The 14,035-nt window shown below is 48.5% G+C and overlaps 1 protein-coding gene across 1 annotated transcript in view; it reads left to right on the top strand.

The window, feature by feature from the left end:
* Positions 1-469: 469 nt before the first annotated feature.
* Positions 470-14,035, top strand: part of ARHGEF4 (Rho guanine nucleotide exchange factor 4) — a 121,603-nt gene continuing 108,037 nt past the window's right edge. The window contains exon 1 of the mRNA XM_071215997.1: positions 470-4,156. Within this exon, the coding sequence (XP_071072098.1) occupies positions 470-4,156 (3,687 nt within the window). The remainder of the gene's footprint in view (positions 4,157-14,035) is intronic.

Here is a 14,035-nt window from a genome sequence, read left to right as displayed (position 1 = left end):
CTAGATTAACACATTTATAATGTACCAAAATATGTAATATAATCCTTATATCTACCTTGGCTCCAGTCAACCAAACTCAGAAAACATTTCCAAGTGCCAGAGCCTTTACTTTAAGCCAGTTGGTTGCATGAGATGTATAGAACATGATGCAAACACGTATTAATTTGTTCTTTCCTCTTCAATACACTGGCCAGAGATATACTTCTTGCTGTGACTCATGCAACATATTTATACTTCTTTAAATCACAGGTGTTCGTTTGGCCATTCTGACTTTCTAATAGGGTTGCTTTGGCCTTATGCTCCATTTTCTCCCCATTTATTTTAGCTCCATCGCTTCTTTATTACGTCAATAAACGCAGCTCCTCACGCTTACCGCTTTTTTCCCACAGGGGCACATGGGGAATTGCCAGTCTAGTCATCACAGAGCCTTCCTCTGACAAAGGGAGGCTCAGTGCCAGCATGAGCCCAGATGTCCTCAGGGCCATCTCTGACTCCTCTCTCCTTGCCATTCCAGGCTCCAGAGCCAAGTGCACACCTGCCAGGCGAAGGGGAGAGTGAGGACAACCAGCAACCACCTTCCCCTGCAGAACCAGACGAGCGGGGATGGAGCCAAGAAACTGACCACGAAGACTTTGAGACGCTCTCCCACCAGAGTGACACTAGATCAGACACAAAGTCTGAACCCTTCGAAAGTGCTTCTGACACCGAGGCACTGCCCAGTGACCTCCCTGCACGTGGCGCGACCAGCCCTCTTCAGGAGCAATCTCCGACCTGTGTCCCTGGGCGTGGCCCCAAGGAAGCACTAGAGTCCTCTCCCCGCCTAGAGGGAGAGTCGGACAGAAGTGCCTGTGGAGTCCTTGCTGCGGGCGCTGGCGAAGAGAAGGCAGAACACAGCTGGGGCGGCGTGGCCAGCCCCGAGCCGGCGGCTCCTCAGCACGCCAGGGTCCACGCACAGGGTGCCCCGGGCAGCCCTCAGCCAGCACGGGCGGAGACCCTGCCAGGCCCCAGGGGCTTCTCAGTACTCTTTCATCAGAAATCCAAATCCGAGAGCTGTCTGGACGCCCCCGCAGCCTGGGCTGTCCTTCCACGGTGCTGTGAAGGGGCCCAGAGTTGGCCACAGATCTGCCCCAGAACCCGGGGTTCCCCACCTCCTCACGGCAATTCCCTGCACAGCCCAGCGCCTCTGGGGACCAGGGCAGAAAAGGCACGTACTCCAGAGGACACGGACTTGCTCTCACCCCAGCCCTGCTTGGAGCCCCCCTGCCTGCCCTCTTGCCTCCTCCACGCCAGGCTGTGCCACAGTGCCCCCAAAAGGACTGACCATCTGGGCCAGGCACTCTTGGGGCACCGCTGTGTGCACAAAGCAACATTGTCCAGTGCCAGTTCCACAGAGTGTTTCCCCTTGGGGTGTCCTGAGGCTCCTCCGGAGAACTCTGGGCAGGTCGGGGCCCATGTGAAGGGAGGGACAGCAGCAGAACACGAGCCAAGGGCTCGGAGCACCCCTCGCCCTCCTCCCAGCCGCCGGCCTCCTTTGCTCCCTGCCTCTCCCAGCAGGGCTCCTCACTTGCAGGTGCTGTACAAACCCAGCGGCCTTCGTGTGGAGAGGGCTCCTCAGCACCCACCCTCTGGGCACCCACAGCTGGAAAGCCGGTTGGGGCAGGCTTCAGGGGCACGCCGGGTCCCTTCACGTCTTCCTCCTGCGTCGGGGACCGTCAGCGCTGACGAAGTGCTGGCGCCGGCCTCGTGCAAGTCCAAGCACAGCCCAGAACGCGCTCCCAAAGGCATTCGCCCGGCACCCAGGGCCGCCGGTGGGAGCGATAAACAGGAGCACCCTCAGGACATTTCTGTTGAGGCAGGAACCCAAGTCAGAAATCACAAATCAAAGCATGTTCCCGGCAAGGAGAGGACGCTGTCTGCCAGGGCCCAGTTCCCACGGCCTCCTCGCGGAGGCAGGGCCCGGGCGTGGAAGGGAGCCTTGATGGGTTGTCCCGAAGCGAGTGATGCTGCAGATGCTCCAGAGGCCACTGAGACGCCGAAGCGCGCGGACGCTTTAAAGGAAGCAGAGAACGCGATGGTTCTAGACCCGGGCTGCCGGGAAAACGCTGGGCACGGTGTTTCAGAAGTAGCAGCCACCACGGTGTGCTGCTGCGGCCACGAGGATGGGGAGCGTGGCGATGGCCCGGGCGGACTACCGGCCGCCGCTGGCGCCGGGCCCCTTGCACCCAGCCCGCAGCTGGGGCGCACAGCCGGCTGCGCCGCCCCGGGGCGCAAGTCGACGCTCATCATCGTCGCCGTGGAGCAGAAGGGTCTGCAGGCCACCAGAAGGAAGGCGGAGGCCGCCCCCGAGCCCCGGGCAAGGGACATTCCGGAGGAGAGCCCTGCATCTCCACGCTACACCGGCGCCAGCCCCTGCGCCTTCCTCCGCGCTGCGAAAGCAGAAGCTTTTGGCCATGAGTGTGGGGTGCCAGTAGCCCCCAGCCCGGGCACGGATGACCGAGCTCTCCCTGCGCTGTCTGAAACCGCAGATCCTCGGCGTAGCCTGGTCCCCCAAGCTGCTTCGAAAGACAGGGCCTCCCACAGGGCTCCCTTCTGCGGGAAGCCTTATTCCCAGGAAGGTGCCGGGAGCGTGCTGAGCGAGGACAAGCCCCCTGCAGAGAAGCTGTCTGCGGGACACCAGGGCTCAGGGGCTGAGGCGGAAGGCGAGGACGCGGCAGCACCCGGGACAGGAGCCTCCGCCCCTCTCCCAGGACCCGAGGAAACGCCCCGTGCCGAGGGCCGGCAGCCGGAGCGAGCCCGGGACGGAAGGCGTGGGCCAGCACCGAGCCCGGAGCGCAGGAGTGAGGCGCGGGGAAGCCCCGACCCGGCCGCCGCGGCGCACGGCCTGACCGCCCCCGGAGACGCGCAGGACAGCCACGGCCACGAGGCGCGCAGCGGCGGGTCGCCCGGAGAGACCGCAGCCCTCGCCCCAGAGGAGGGGACCCCAGGCCCCGCGCCCGGAGGCGCCCAGTCGCAGCGAAGCTCGCGCCGTCTCCACGAAGCCGCCGCGAATGCCCTGGGGCTCCCGACGGAGCCCGTGGGCAGAAGGAATGAGCTCTCAGCGGCCAGGAGCGCGGGCGAGGCCCCTGGCGGCCTCGGGGGCAGGACAGCTCGAGTCCACGTGGCCTGGGACGCGGCCCTTGGTCCAGTCCCGCGCGCCCCAGGAGGAGGAGCTGGGCGAGCAGAGGGCGGCGGAAAGGGGACGCCAGGTGCACCTGCTTCCGAAAGCTGCAAGCGAGAGAGACGCAAAACCCCCGAGAAAACCTTCAGGTCAAGGTTGGCCTTGGCCCACAGGACCGTTTCCCATTTTTTTGACTCAAAAACTTTAGAAAAGGAGAGCCCTGATGAACGTTCTCCAGGTTCTGCTCAGGGAGAGAAAGAGAAGAGCAGGCTGCGCCCGAGTTCCTGGCGCACGTTGCTCAAAAGCAAAGAGGCGGAAGGACCCAGAAGGCCTGCCTTTGAAAGTCCGGTTCCGGGACCCGAGGTTCCGGGACCCGAGGTTCCGCGACCCGACGTCCCGAGTGCCCGGGAATCATCCCCATCCGCGGCCGACGGCCACCGAGAGGAGGAGACCGCAGGCAGCCAGAGCTGCGTCTTCGGGGATCACTGGGCACCCCAGCATTCCCCCACCGCAGCTTTGTCATCCGGCAGTTTGGTCTCCCCAGATGACAGGAGAAAAAGTGAGCCCGCCATCAAATGCACAGCCCCCCAGGAAGGGGTCCTCGCCCTGCGGCCCCCGCCCTGCGGCCCCCGCGCCCAGCAGCCGGGCCTCAGCGGCACCCCTGCCTCCAGCTCTGCCTGCTGCTTGGCAGCGGGGGGCCAAGGCGTGCCCTGTAAGCCCCTGAGCCCCAAGCCCCGGAGCCCGAGGAAGCCGTGCGCTCCGCGCAGAGACCTTGGCGGCCCCCACAGGGCCACGGCCATCTCCATGGTTTCTCTTGGGAGCTTCAACGATGGGGGCCACCCTGCCGAGCACCCCGAAAGAGTGAAGACCCGGACCGGCCTCCTCCTTTCTCTGCAGACCCTGCACCAGGAGGATGGGAAGGAGGAGGGCGTGGAAAGAGGCCCGTGTCTTGGGGTCCTGGACGCAGTGTCCTGGGCCCGCGACCTCCCTGGAGGAGAGGTGAGTTACCTGTGAGTCACCGCAACTCCTTTATTTGCCTCTTGGTGCACATTTTCATGGTAAGATTTCCTACGTGAGAAGAAAGAAGTTGGGATTGCTTCCACGGAGACTGTCCCAGATCAGCCCGGTGTGGTACCCCCTCTGATCTGCCAGGCTAGTAAGGGGGGATGGATATTTCCTTTTAATTATATTTTTAGGTTTCTCTTCTCCTGTGTGGGTTTCCTATATAATTCAAGGCATTTGAGTTTCCTTTTCTATTGGTTTTTACCCATTTTCTGTTGGGTGGTTGGTCAAACTTAGAAAGTCCTTCCTTGTTAATGAAATTGAACAAGAGGAATTTTCCCAGGTTGTCTTCAGGTACTTTTATGGGGCTTTTTTCCTATGTAAATCTGATTCAGTTGAACATATTTTGGTATAAGGAGTGAGAGGGATTGTTGGTGCTTCTGAAATTTTCAGTAAAATGAAAAATGAAAAAGTCTGTCCCTCAAAGCAAATGCCCGGGAGAGAAGACCATGGTGGGGGGCAGTTTCTCATGAGTCAGGGTGCACTCTGAAGGGGTAGGTTTTTGGAAATTCCAAAAGGAGGACTCTCAGGGATGTGAAAATAAGTGTCCCTTTGTCCCGTCCACTCTTCCTGCATCCAGGTACTCCCTCTGTCCCTTTTCTTTAAACAAAAAGGCCTCTGTGCCCCCCGTGTCCTCCGCACGGTGCGGTAGGGAGGCCCTGGTGTGTAGCCGGAAGGCGTGATGCCCAGCAGGTGCGCCGGCGCTGAGCGGGCTGCTCAGGAGGAGACGGCGCTGTGGCAAGAGGGATTCTCACGGCCGTGGCTTCCCACCATGCTGCCATGAGGCATTGACATTCCCGGATTCGACCTGTGGCTGGCGCCAGCAGGAAATCACAGCACCGCACTCCACCCGGGTTCTTATCTATAAGGAGTTACAGATTAACGTTTTTTCTTTTTGTTACTTATTTTTAAATTATCGTTAATTTTTAAAAGTCAAATGATTTTGAGACCTAGAAGGGAAAATGTATCATCTAAAACCCTCCAGCGCCAGTCCGCTGAAGGAAACAGTGCGAATAGTGGGATGTGCATTACTCTTCATTATGTTCCTACATATATACTCCTAAGTGCACGTATCCATCTAAGTATATTTACACTTCTGAGTACACGTATCCATCCAAGTCTATAAACACTCCTAAGCACAAGTATCCATCTAAGTATATACACACTCCTAAGGGGAGACTTTTGGGGTGATAGGCTGCACAACGTGCTCTCACGCCCACCACGTGTTTTTCGGCAGCTCGCTCGTTTACTTAACAATAGAGCATGCACAGTCCTCCAGTGAGTTTATGCACCTCATTCGCTTTCTACTTCAAAGTTGAATAATATCCCATTCTGTGGTCATGCTTTATTTTATTTCACTATTCTTCTGTTGACACTGAAGTAATTTCTAGTTTTAGGCCATTTTTTAAAATGCTGCTACAGACTCCTTAAACACGTCCTCAGGCACCAAACTCTTATACCTGTAGGATATGAGAGAGGCTGCCCAATCAAAGGGCATGTGTATTTCTATTTTAATAGATTTCAGACTAGTTTCTGAAATGGTTGTGCCTCTTACAATATCAATATCAGTCTACAAGACTACCTTTTCCTCACATTCCTCCAACTTAGACGGTGATTGCTCTTTTAAATTTTGCTCATCTGAAATAGAGAGAACCTGATTTGAAACGAAAAAGGCATTATAGTGCTAGTCACCTCTTCCAGAGTAAGAACAAGTGGTCAAAAAGAGACTTCACGGTTTTTGCAAAATATAGTTAATAAGCCTGTTTCAGTAGTGCTATGAATGTATACAGTATGTATCCGCGTGTGAGACACACACACAATGGAAAGCACTCCTTGAGGCCGTCGCTGTGCCCATTGGGTGTGGGGGATGGAAGCAGGTGCAACGGGCATCATGCTCATACCTGGTCAACCATAATAAGTCTCAACAAGCAGCGAGTAAGATGATATCTGTAAAGTGCCTAGCAAAGGGCTGGCATCAAGTGGGTATTCAGGAAGCGCTAGTTCATATTTAGTTCCCTGTTCCCCGAGAAGGCCTAGTATGCGTGCACATCAGCACCTATGCTACACAGGAGACAAGCAGGTACGTGAGCATACGCATGGGGAGGGTGGGAGGGAAAGGGAGCACAGCTCTCAAACCTTGCCCTGTCCAGGAGAAGCCCTGGGCAGTGACCACTTGGAATTCTACTTGGCAATGTCAGTGCTCCCCCTTGTGGGGGCTCCGAGGACAGCAGGCTATGGTTGCCGTAATTCATAGGGAGCTCAAGTGGCATCCCCACTGATTTCCTTCTGTGTTCTGGGTTTTGGGGCGGGGGGGGGGGGGGTGTTTTGTTTTGTTGTTTGCTTTTATAAGGGGTACTTATTTGGGGTCCATAATGTTTTTAAGAAGCAACAGGGACGCGGACTTGGCCCAGTGCTCTGTCCACCACATGTGAGGTCCGCAGTTCAAACCCCGGGCCTCCTTGACCCGTGTGGAGCTGGCCCATGCGCAGTGCTGATGCGCAGAAGGAGTGCCCTGCCACGCAGGGGTGTCCCCACGTAGGGAAGCCCCACGCGCAAGGAGTGCGCCCCGTAAGGAGAGCTGCCCAGCACGAAAGAAAGTGCAGCCTGCCCAGGAATGGCACCACACACATGGAGAGCTGACACAAGATGATGCAACAAAAGGAAGCACAGATTCCCGTGCCGCTGACAATAACAGAAGCGGACAAAGAAGACGCAGCAAATAGACACAGAGAACAGACAACCAGGGTGGGGGAGAGAAATAAATAAAAATAAAATCTTTAAAAGAAAAAAAAAAAGAAGAAGCAACAGTTCTATTCAGTGCCCTAACACAATAATTCTTAACATTTTGCTAAATTTTCTTCCAGATTTTTTTCTAAAAAGAGGCTTATGTATTTAATACTGTTGTGATCACAGCCATCTCTAGAGGCTTTAGTTTATGAACTTGCATTCTGCAGTTTCTTCCTTTAAAGCACTTTTAAATTGAGAAATGGAGATGTCACACAGAAAAGCATGACGCATGAATGTATAAATAACATATTGTTGTAAAACAAAAACCATGTAAGCTCCAACCAGGTCAACATGCAACTACCGCCCTGAGCCCTCCTGCTCGGAGGTCAGTCCCGTATCCTCGCTGACCCCAAACACTGCCAACTTTTCTGACACTCAGTTCCTCGCCTTTTATTATTATTTCACTACCTAATATTGCACCTGAAACAACTTAAGTCTTTTTTTAATGTTTTTGAGCTTTTTGTAAATATATCCTTATGTATTCCTGTAATTCTGCATTCTATCGTGTCTGCCTTCTCTTGCCTCTAATCATGCTAAGACTCATTCTTGTGGTGTGTATCTAACTCCTTCTCGCTGTGTGCAGAATCCCTCTGAATTAACATACATGCGTGTGTGTCAGCCAGCTGTTGGGCTTTGGGCTTGTTTCCGTGTGAATGTTGTGGGCGTCTGCTACCCTTTCGGCAGGGCTCATTTGTGAGCGGCATGAGTAGGTCACTGGGGCATCCACGTCTTAGCTTTACTGGAGACCACTGATATTTTACCAAAATGATTTTACCAGTTTACACCCCTTGCTTAGAAATGTCCTTAACATTTAGTTAATTTTGTTACTCTTTTAAATGCTAGCCATCCTGCTGCGAGTGTAGAGCATCTCAGTGTGGTTTTAATTGGCATATACCTGAGGTCTAGAGAGGCTAAGTGCCTTGTCATGTGCTCATTGAAAATGCTGATGCCCCCTTTTGGGGCACATGGGCCCAAGTCTCGTGTCCACTGTTCTGTATGGTTTTCTTTTGCTTATTGGTTGTACATATTCTGGATATGAGCCCACTGTTGGTTAGATGCACCACAATATCATTTCCCTGTGTCTTTCTTTTTCCTTCTTTACTGGTACCTCTCAGCGAACAGAAGGTCTTCATCTCACTGTTGTCAAGTGTATCCATCTTTTCCCTACCCCAAAGTCATAAGGAGACTCCTTTAACTTACCCAGCTGAGATCTTTCAAGGTCTTGATTTTTATGTTTAAGTCTCTGAGACACCTAAGACTGTCTTTTGTGTCCCATGGTCTACATGGCCTCGTGTAAATAGTGTTTTAATGGGTAATGTGTTGCTGTCCAGTAGGGCAAATCCGCTCACCTTGTTCTTGCGCAACTCAGTAAACATTTCTTGAGAGCCGAGGATCAACCAGACCCTGTCTTAGGAGCTGTGGCTACAACATCGAACACGTAGGAAGATCTCTGTCGTCCAGGCTGGGCAGAGGTGGGAGCGGAAAGAAATAAGTGAACAAATCAGATTATTCAGATATTGGTAAGAATGGTGAAAAAATGAAAATGTGATGGAAAAACAAAAACGTCAATGAGCTAGGGGGTTCAGGGGTGGGGGGGTAAGGGGGGTGCCAGGACTGGGGCTCGGGGTCTGACATTCGCACCAAGTCGTGGATGATGAGGCCCCCGTAGAGGTGGCCGTGGGGTCAAACCCAGCTTATCACTGAATATGAAGAATTCTCTCGGCAATGCCATCCTCACTGGTGCCTGGTTCTTGACAGGATTTGCCTCCTTGCCTACAGAGCGCCGTGTAACTTAACCGCCCACGGTGCCAGCTCACCCCCGAGGTGTGCCTGCGAGACGGAGACCAGGAGGGCAGGCTTCGGGGCACAGACGGTGCTACTTACATTTGGAGATTGTGTTTTCTTTGGAATTCCATAGCTGGGCCTCGAGCGCCTTTGATTCCAGGGGAAGCAGGCTCCACCAGTTCCACCCACACGGGTGACTCTGAGCTAAGAGTCCTTAGCTGGAACAGTTCCGGAAAAGGAAAACAAATGGGAGGAATCACTGTACCCAAAGGTGAAGGCTCACTACATGGCTACAGTGATCGCGACTGTGGTGTTGGCGGAGGGACGGAGACAGAGCAGTGAAAAAGAACACAGAACCCACAAACAGACACCCACAGAGATACCCAACACATGTATTTGCTAAGATGCACAAGCAGTTCAATGCAGGAGCAATGTCTTTTCAACAAACAGTGCTGGAGCCTTTGGGAATCCACAGGCAAAAAAGATCTTGAACTTCGTACCTTATTATTAAAAACTTAACTCTAATCGTAACACTATATAAATATGACACTATAAAACTTTTAGAGGAAAACATAGGAGAAAATATTTGGCACCTAGCATTCTTAGACTTGACACCAAAAACATATCCATGAAGGAAAGAATTGATAAATTGGACTTCATCAGAATAAAAAAAAAAACTTTCATTCTGTGACTACCCTGGTAAGAGTATAAAAAGGTGATGAAAATTTAGCACAGACGAGACTAGGAGAAGATATTTGCAAACCATATATCCAAGCAAAGGATTAGTCTCCAGGATATAGGAATAACTTTCAATAATAAATAGTATAAAATGAACAATCCCATTACAAAATGGGCAAAAAACATTTCACCAAAGAGGTACAGATGCAAAGAAGCACCAAAAAAATATGTTCAACATCATTCGTCATTAGGGAAATACAAGTTAAAACCACGGTCAGAATGATTTTTTTTTAAATAGTGAAAACCCCAAGTGCTGGTGAGGATATGGAGAAACTGGATTCCACGTACATTTCTGGTGGGAATGTAAAAGGGTGCAGCCACTCTAGAAAAAGCCCTGCCAGTTTCTTAGGAAACTAGACCTGTGTTCGCCATACGACCCAGCAATTGCACTCTTGGGCACTTATCTCCAGAAACTGAAACTTAGTTTACACAAAAACCTGTACACAAATGTTCATAGCAACTGCACTGGTAAAGTCCCCAGCTGGAAACAACCCAGATGTCCTTCAGGAAGTGGTTAAACACCCCGTGCCATACCGTGGCATTCTACTCAGCAAGGAAAAGGAGCAAGCTTGATGCAGGCAGAAAGTTGGGTGGATCTCAAGGGATTTATGCAGAATGAAAAAGTCAATCCCGAAAGGTCGCATACTGTAGGAATCCACTTACATAACATTTCAAATGACAAAATTTAAAAGATGAGAAACAGATGAGTGGTTGCAGGGTTAGAGAGGGGGTGGAAGGGAGGAGGCTGTGGCTGTGAACTGGAGCATGAGGCATTTTTGAGACGGAGCTGTTCTGTGTCTTGACTGTATGGTACACAAATCCACACAAGTGATAAAATTGCAAAGAACTAAATACACATACACACAAATGACTACAAGCAAAACTGGGGAAATTTGAATAAGGTCAGTGAGTTGTATCAATGTCAATATCCTTGTGGTGATATTATCCTATAATTACAGAAGTTGCCATTTAAGGATTTCTCTGTATTATTTCATACAACTGCATATATCAGTCCGAAATTTTCTCAAAATTAAAGTTTAATTAGGAAACAAACATATATGTCATTAGTTTAATGGTTGAATGGTATTCGTGCCTATATATGCATCATAATTTTAAACCAATTCTCTATTGTTTTGAACATTTAGGTTATATACAATGTGTTTCTATAACAAATAATATTACATTGTATATCCTTGTAGATAAGCTTTTGCCAGTGCCTTACAGTCCCTCTCTTTTTCTCTTTCTCTCTCACCCTTACTTTAAAACGAGTGTCCAAAAAAATAAATAAATAAAACGAGTGTCCAAAAAAATGCATGCACATAGTTATAAAATCAAATGTTTGTCCACAAGCCTCTCCTGTTACTTCACCGGAACTGTAGTGGGTGCTGGGGTTTAGTGTATACCCAGGGGACCTGAATCTCTGGACTGACCATGTGATAGCCAAGCCCTGAGCCTCAACAGACGTGCAACTCCTACACACTCTGGTTTATTGGACTTACCCCACTCAGCTGACATGGAGGTGAAGAAGGTCAACCACCACTCCAGGGAGCCAAGAGTGCCTACAACTGAAAGCAGGAGGATTGCATCCAGCATCCATGTGGAATTTAAGCCCCCTCTTGATATAGATGTGGAGTGGACACGGCCATTCTAGGGTCCACAGGATGGAGGAATAGAGTATGGATTAGAGTGGACTTACTGGTATTCTATTCATGAACTATTGTGATTAGTAATCAAAGAAAATGTGGCATTGGTGTGGAGAAAGTGGCCATGGTGGCTGCTGAGGGTAGGGAGTAGAAAGAAGAGATATGATGTGGGGGCATCTTCAGGACTTGGAGTTATCTTGGGTGGTACTGCATGGACAGTTACTGGACACTGTATGTCCTCCCATGGCCCACTGGGTGGACTGTGGGAGAGCGTGGGCTATGATGCGGACCATTGACCATGAGATGCAGTGATGCTCAGAGATGTATTCACCAAGTGCAGTGAATGTCTCATGATGATGGAGGAGGTTGTTGTTATGGGAGGAGGAGTGAGGTAAGGGGGGTGGGGGGTATATGAGGACCTCATATTTTTTTAACGTAACATTAAAAAAATAAAGACAAAAAAAAATCAAATGGTACTAGGCTAATGCTTCTCAAACTTTAGAATGTATATAAATCACCTGGAATTGATAGAAACCCAGATTCTGATTCTGATTCAATAATTTGATACTGCTGTTTTGATTTATTATTTTAGAACATTATCTATTGTTATTAATAGGGGAAAAGTGGGTGGGGGAGGGTGGGCTACATGGGAATCCCTATACTTTTGGTGTAACTTCTCTGTCATCTAACACCTTGCTAAAAATAAAGTTTATTCCTGAAAAATACATATATTAGAAGATTCAGCATCTTACTTCCCACTCCCCTTTGTAACCCCACCACTTCCTCTTTTTTTTTTCATACCCTTAATATCATTTCCCCAGTATACAGTTAAATCAGGAACAAATATTTGTAATACTGTGGGTTTGAATTATTTTTCACTGTAAAACCAAGTAGGAGACTAGAGTGACATGTTCATTTGTTGTTGTTTTTTCCTGGAATTAATTATTATTTCATTTTTCACATCCTAAAAATCGCCCCTTAAATTTGATTTACCGATCCTTCAGATCATCTGTAAACCATTTTCCAAATGTTCAAATATGTCAGTTTTCTATCAAATCTCTCCTTTCTCCTAGAGATTCTCCAGGACCCTTTCACCTCCTGCTCTACTTTGGACTAGTTCTTCTCCAGGAATTCTGCTCAACTTTTCTTCTCTAATTTCCTGTGTTCTTGGATTCTGTGTTTTCTTTGTCTTCATTTACTCCTTCATCATGCTCAAGTACAACCTTCAGTAACTTCCTAAAAAAAAAGGTATGTGGGAGATATAGCTTTTTAATTATTTTGAAATTGTTTACTGTAGCAGTGCACATATAATGAAAAATATCTCATTTAACCATGTTCAAGGGTACAATTGAGAAGCATTAATTACATTTGCAATATTGTGCTTCTATCACCAGCAGCCATTACCCCAATTTTTCATCATTTCAAACAGAAACTCCACACCCATTAAGCAGTTACACCCCCTCTCCCTCAACCCCTGGTAACTAATAACCTATAATCTCTTACTTGTCTCTATGAATTTGCATATTCTAGGTATTTCATATAAGTGAACATATACAACGTCTGTCTTTCTACGTCTGTCTTATTTCACTTAGCATGTTTTCTAGGTCCCGCATGCTGTTTCGTGTGTAGTGTGGCACTCCTTGTAATGGCTGGATAATATTCTGTTGTATTCATATACCACATTTTGTTTATTCATCATCTGTTGATGGACACTTGGGTTGTTTCCAGCTTTCGGCTATTGCGAATATTGCTGCTATAAACGTAGGTGTACAAATATCTGTTTGAGTCCCTGCTATCACTTCTTTTGCATATATAGTGGGTTTGCCAGGTCATATGGTAATTCTCTGCCTCTCCCCCACCTCAGCTTCTCCCCATCGTGGTCCCCAATTAATGCCTGCCGACAACCTAGTGAATGACATTCTGTATTTTCTCTGTGCTCTTATAATCATATAAATTATATTAACGTGTGTATACACACATATATATACATGTGTACACGTATACAAATACCATTTCCTGTATCTTAAATTTATCATTTAACAATATTTATGGAAATCTCCCCAAGGCATGGTAATTCTAAGAAATGGCTGCATAGTATTCCATGGGGGTAGATGGATCATAATTTACTCATTTCATTTATTGCTAAATTTATATTTTGTTTCCAGTTCCTGGCACCTACAAATATTGAATTATATATATAAAACCCTGCAGATTGGTACTTTTTGGTGGATAGACTCTCAGTGGTGGAATTACTGGTCAAAGATTATAGGCATTTTTGTAGTTTAATAGATTCTAGATTGCCTCCCAAAAAGGCTTTAACAGTTCATATTTCCATAGAATTTTTTATTTCTCCACAAGTTTATCAGTAATGGATATTATAAAGTCATGCTTCAAAGCTTTGTGTTTGTTGTTGCTGTTATTACTGTTATTTTTCATTTTTCTTTTTTTTCTTTTTTTTTTGCTGTTGTTTTTAAATTGGAGAATATGCGAGCTCATAGAGACAGAAAGTAGAGTACAGGTTACCAGGGATGGGAAGCAGGGGAAATGGGGAGTTGATGCAAAATGGGGTTTCTGTTTGGGGTGAAGGAAAAGTGAAAATAATGAATGGTGGTGACGGTACTGCAACACTGTAGTGGGATTTATCCCATTGTGTGTGCTTGGGAGGGACTGGGATGGCCAGATTTATGTTGTATATGTTTCCACAATTTAAAAAATAGAAAGGAGAGAAATTTAAAAGATAATGACAATCAAATCAAGGTATGATAATGGATAGAATCTAAGAATGGAGGAGAAAAGGCTCAAAAGGACATAAGAAAAATTACAATATATACTGTTAGCTTTATATCAATGCTAGGTTATTTGA

The sequence above is a fragment of the Dasypus novemcinctus genome, chromosome 7 (genome assembly GCF_030445035.2).
Source record: "Dasypus novemcinctus isolate mDasNov1 chromosome 7, mDasNov1.1.hap2, whole genome shotgun sequence".
Lineage (NCBI taxonomy): Eukaryota > Metazoa > Chordata > Mammalia > Cingulata > Dasypodidae > Dasypus > Dasypus novemcinctus.
The sequence above is the reverse complement of the archived record's forward strand: the minus strand, read 5'-3'. Positions and strand labels throughout refer to the sequence as shown.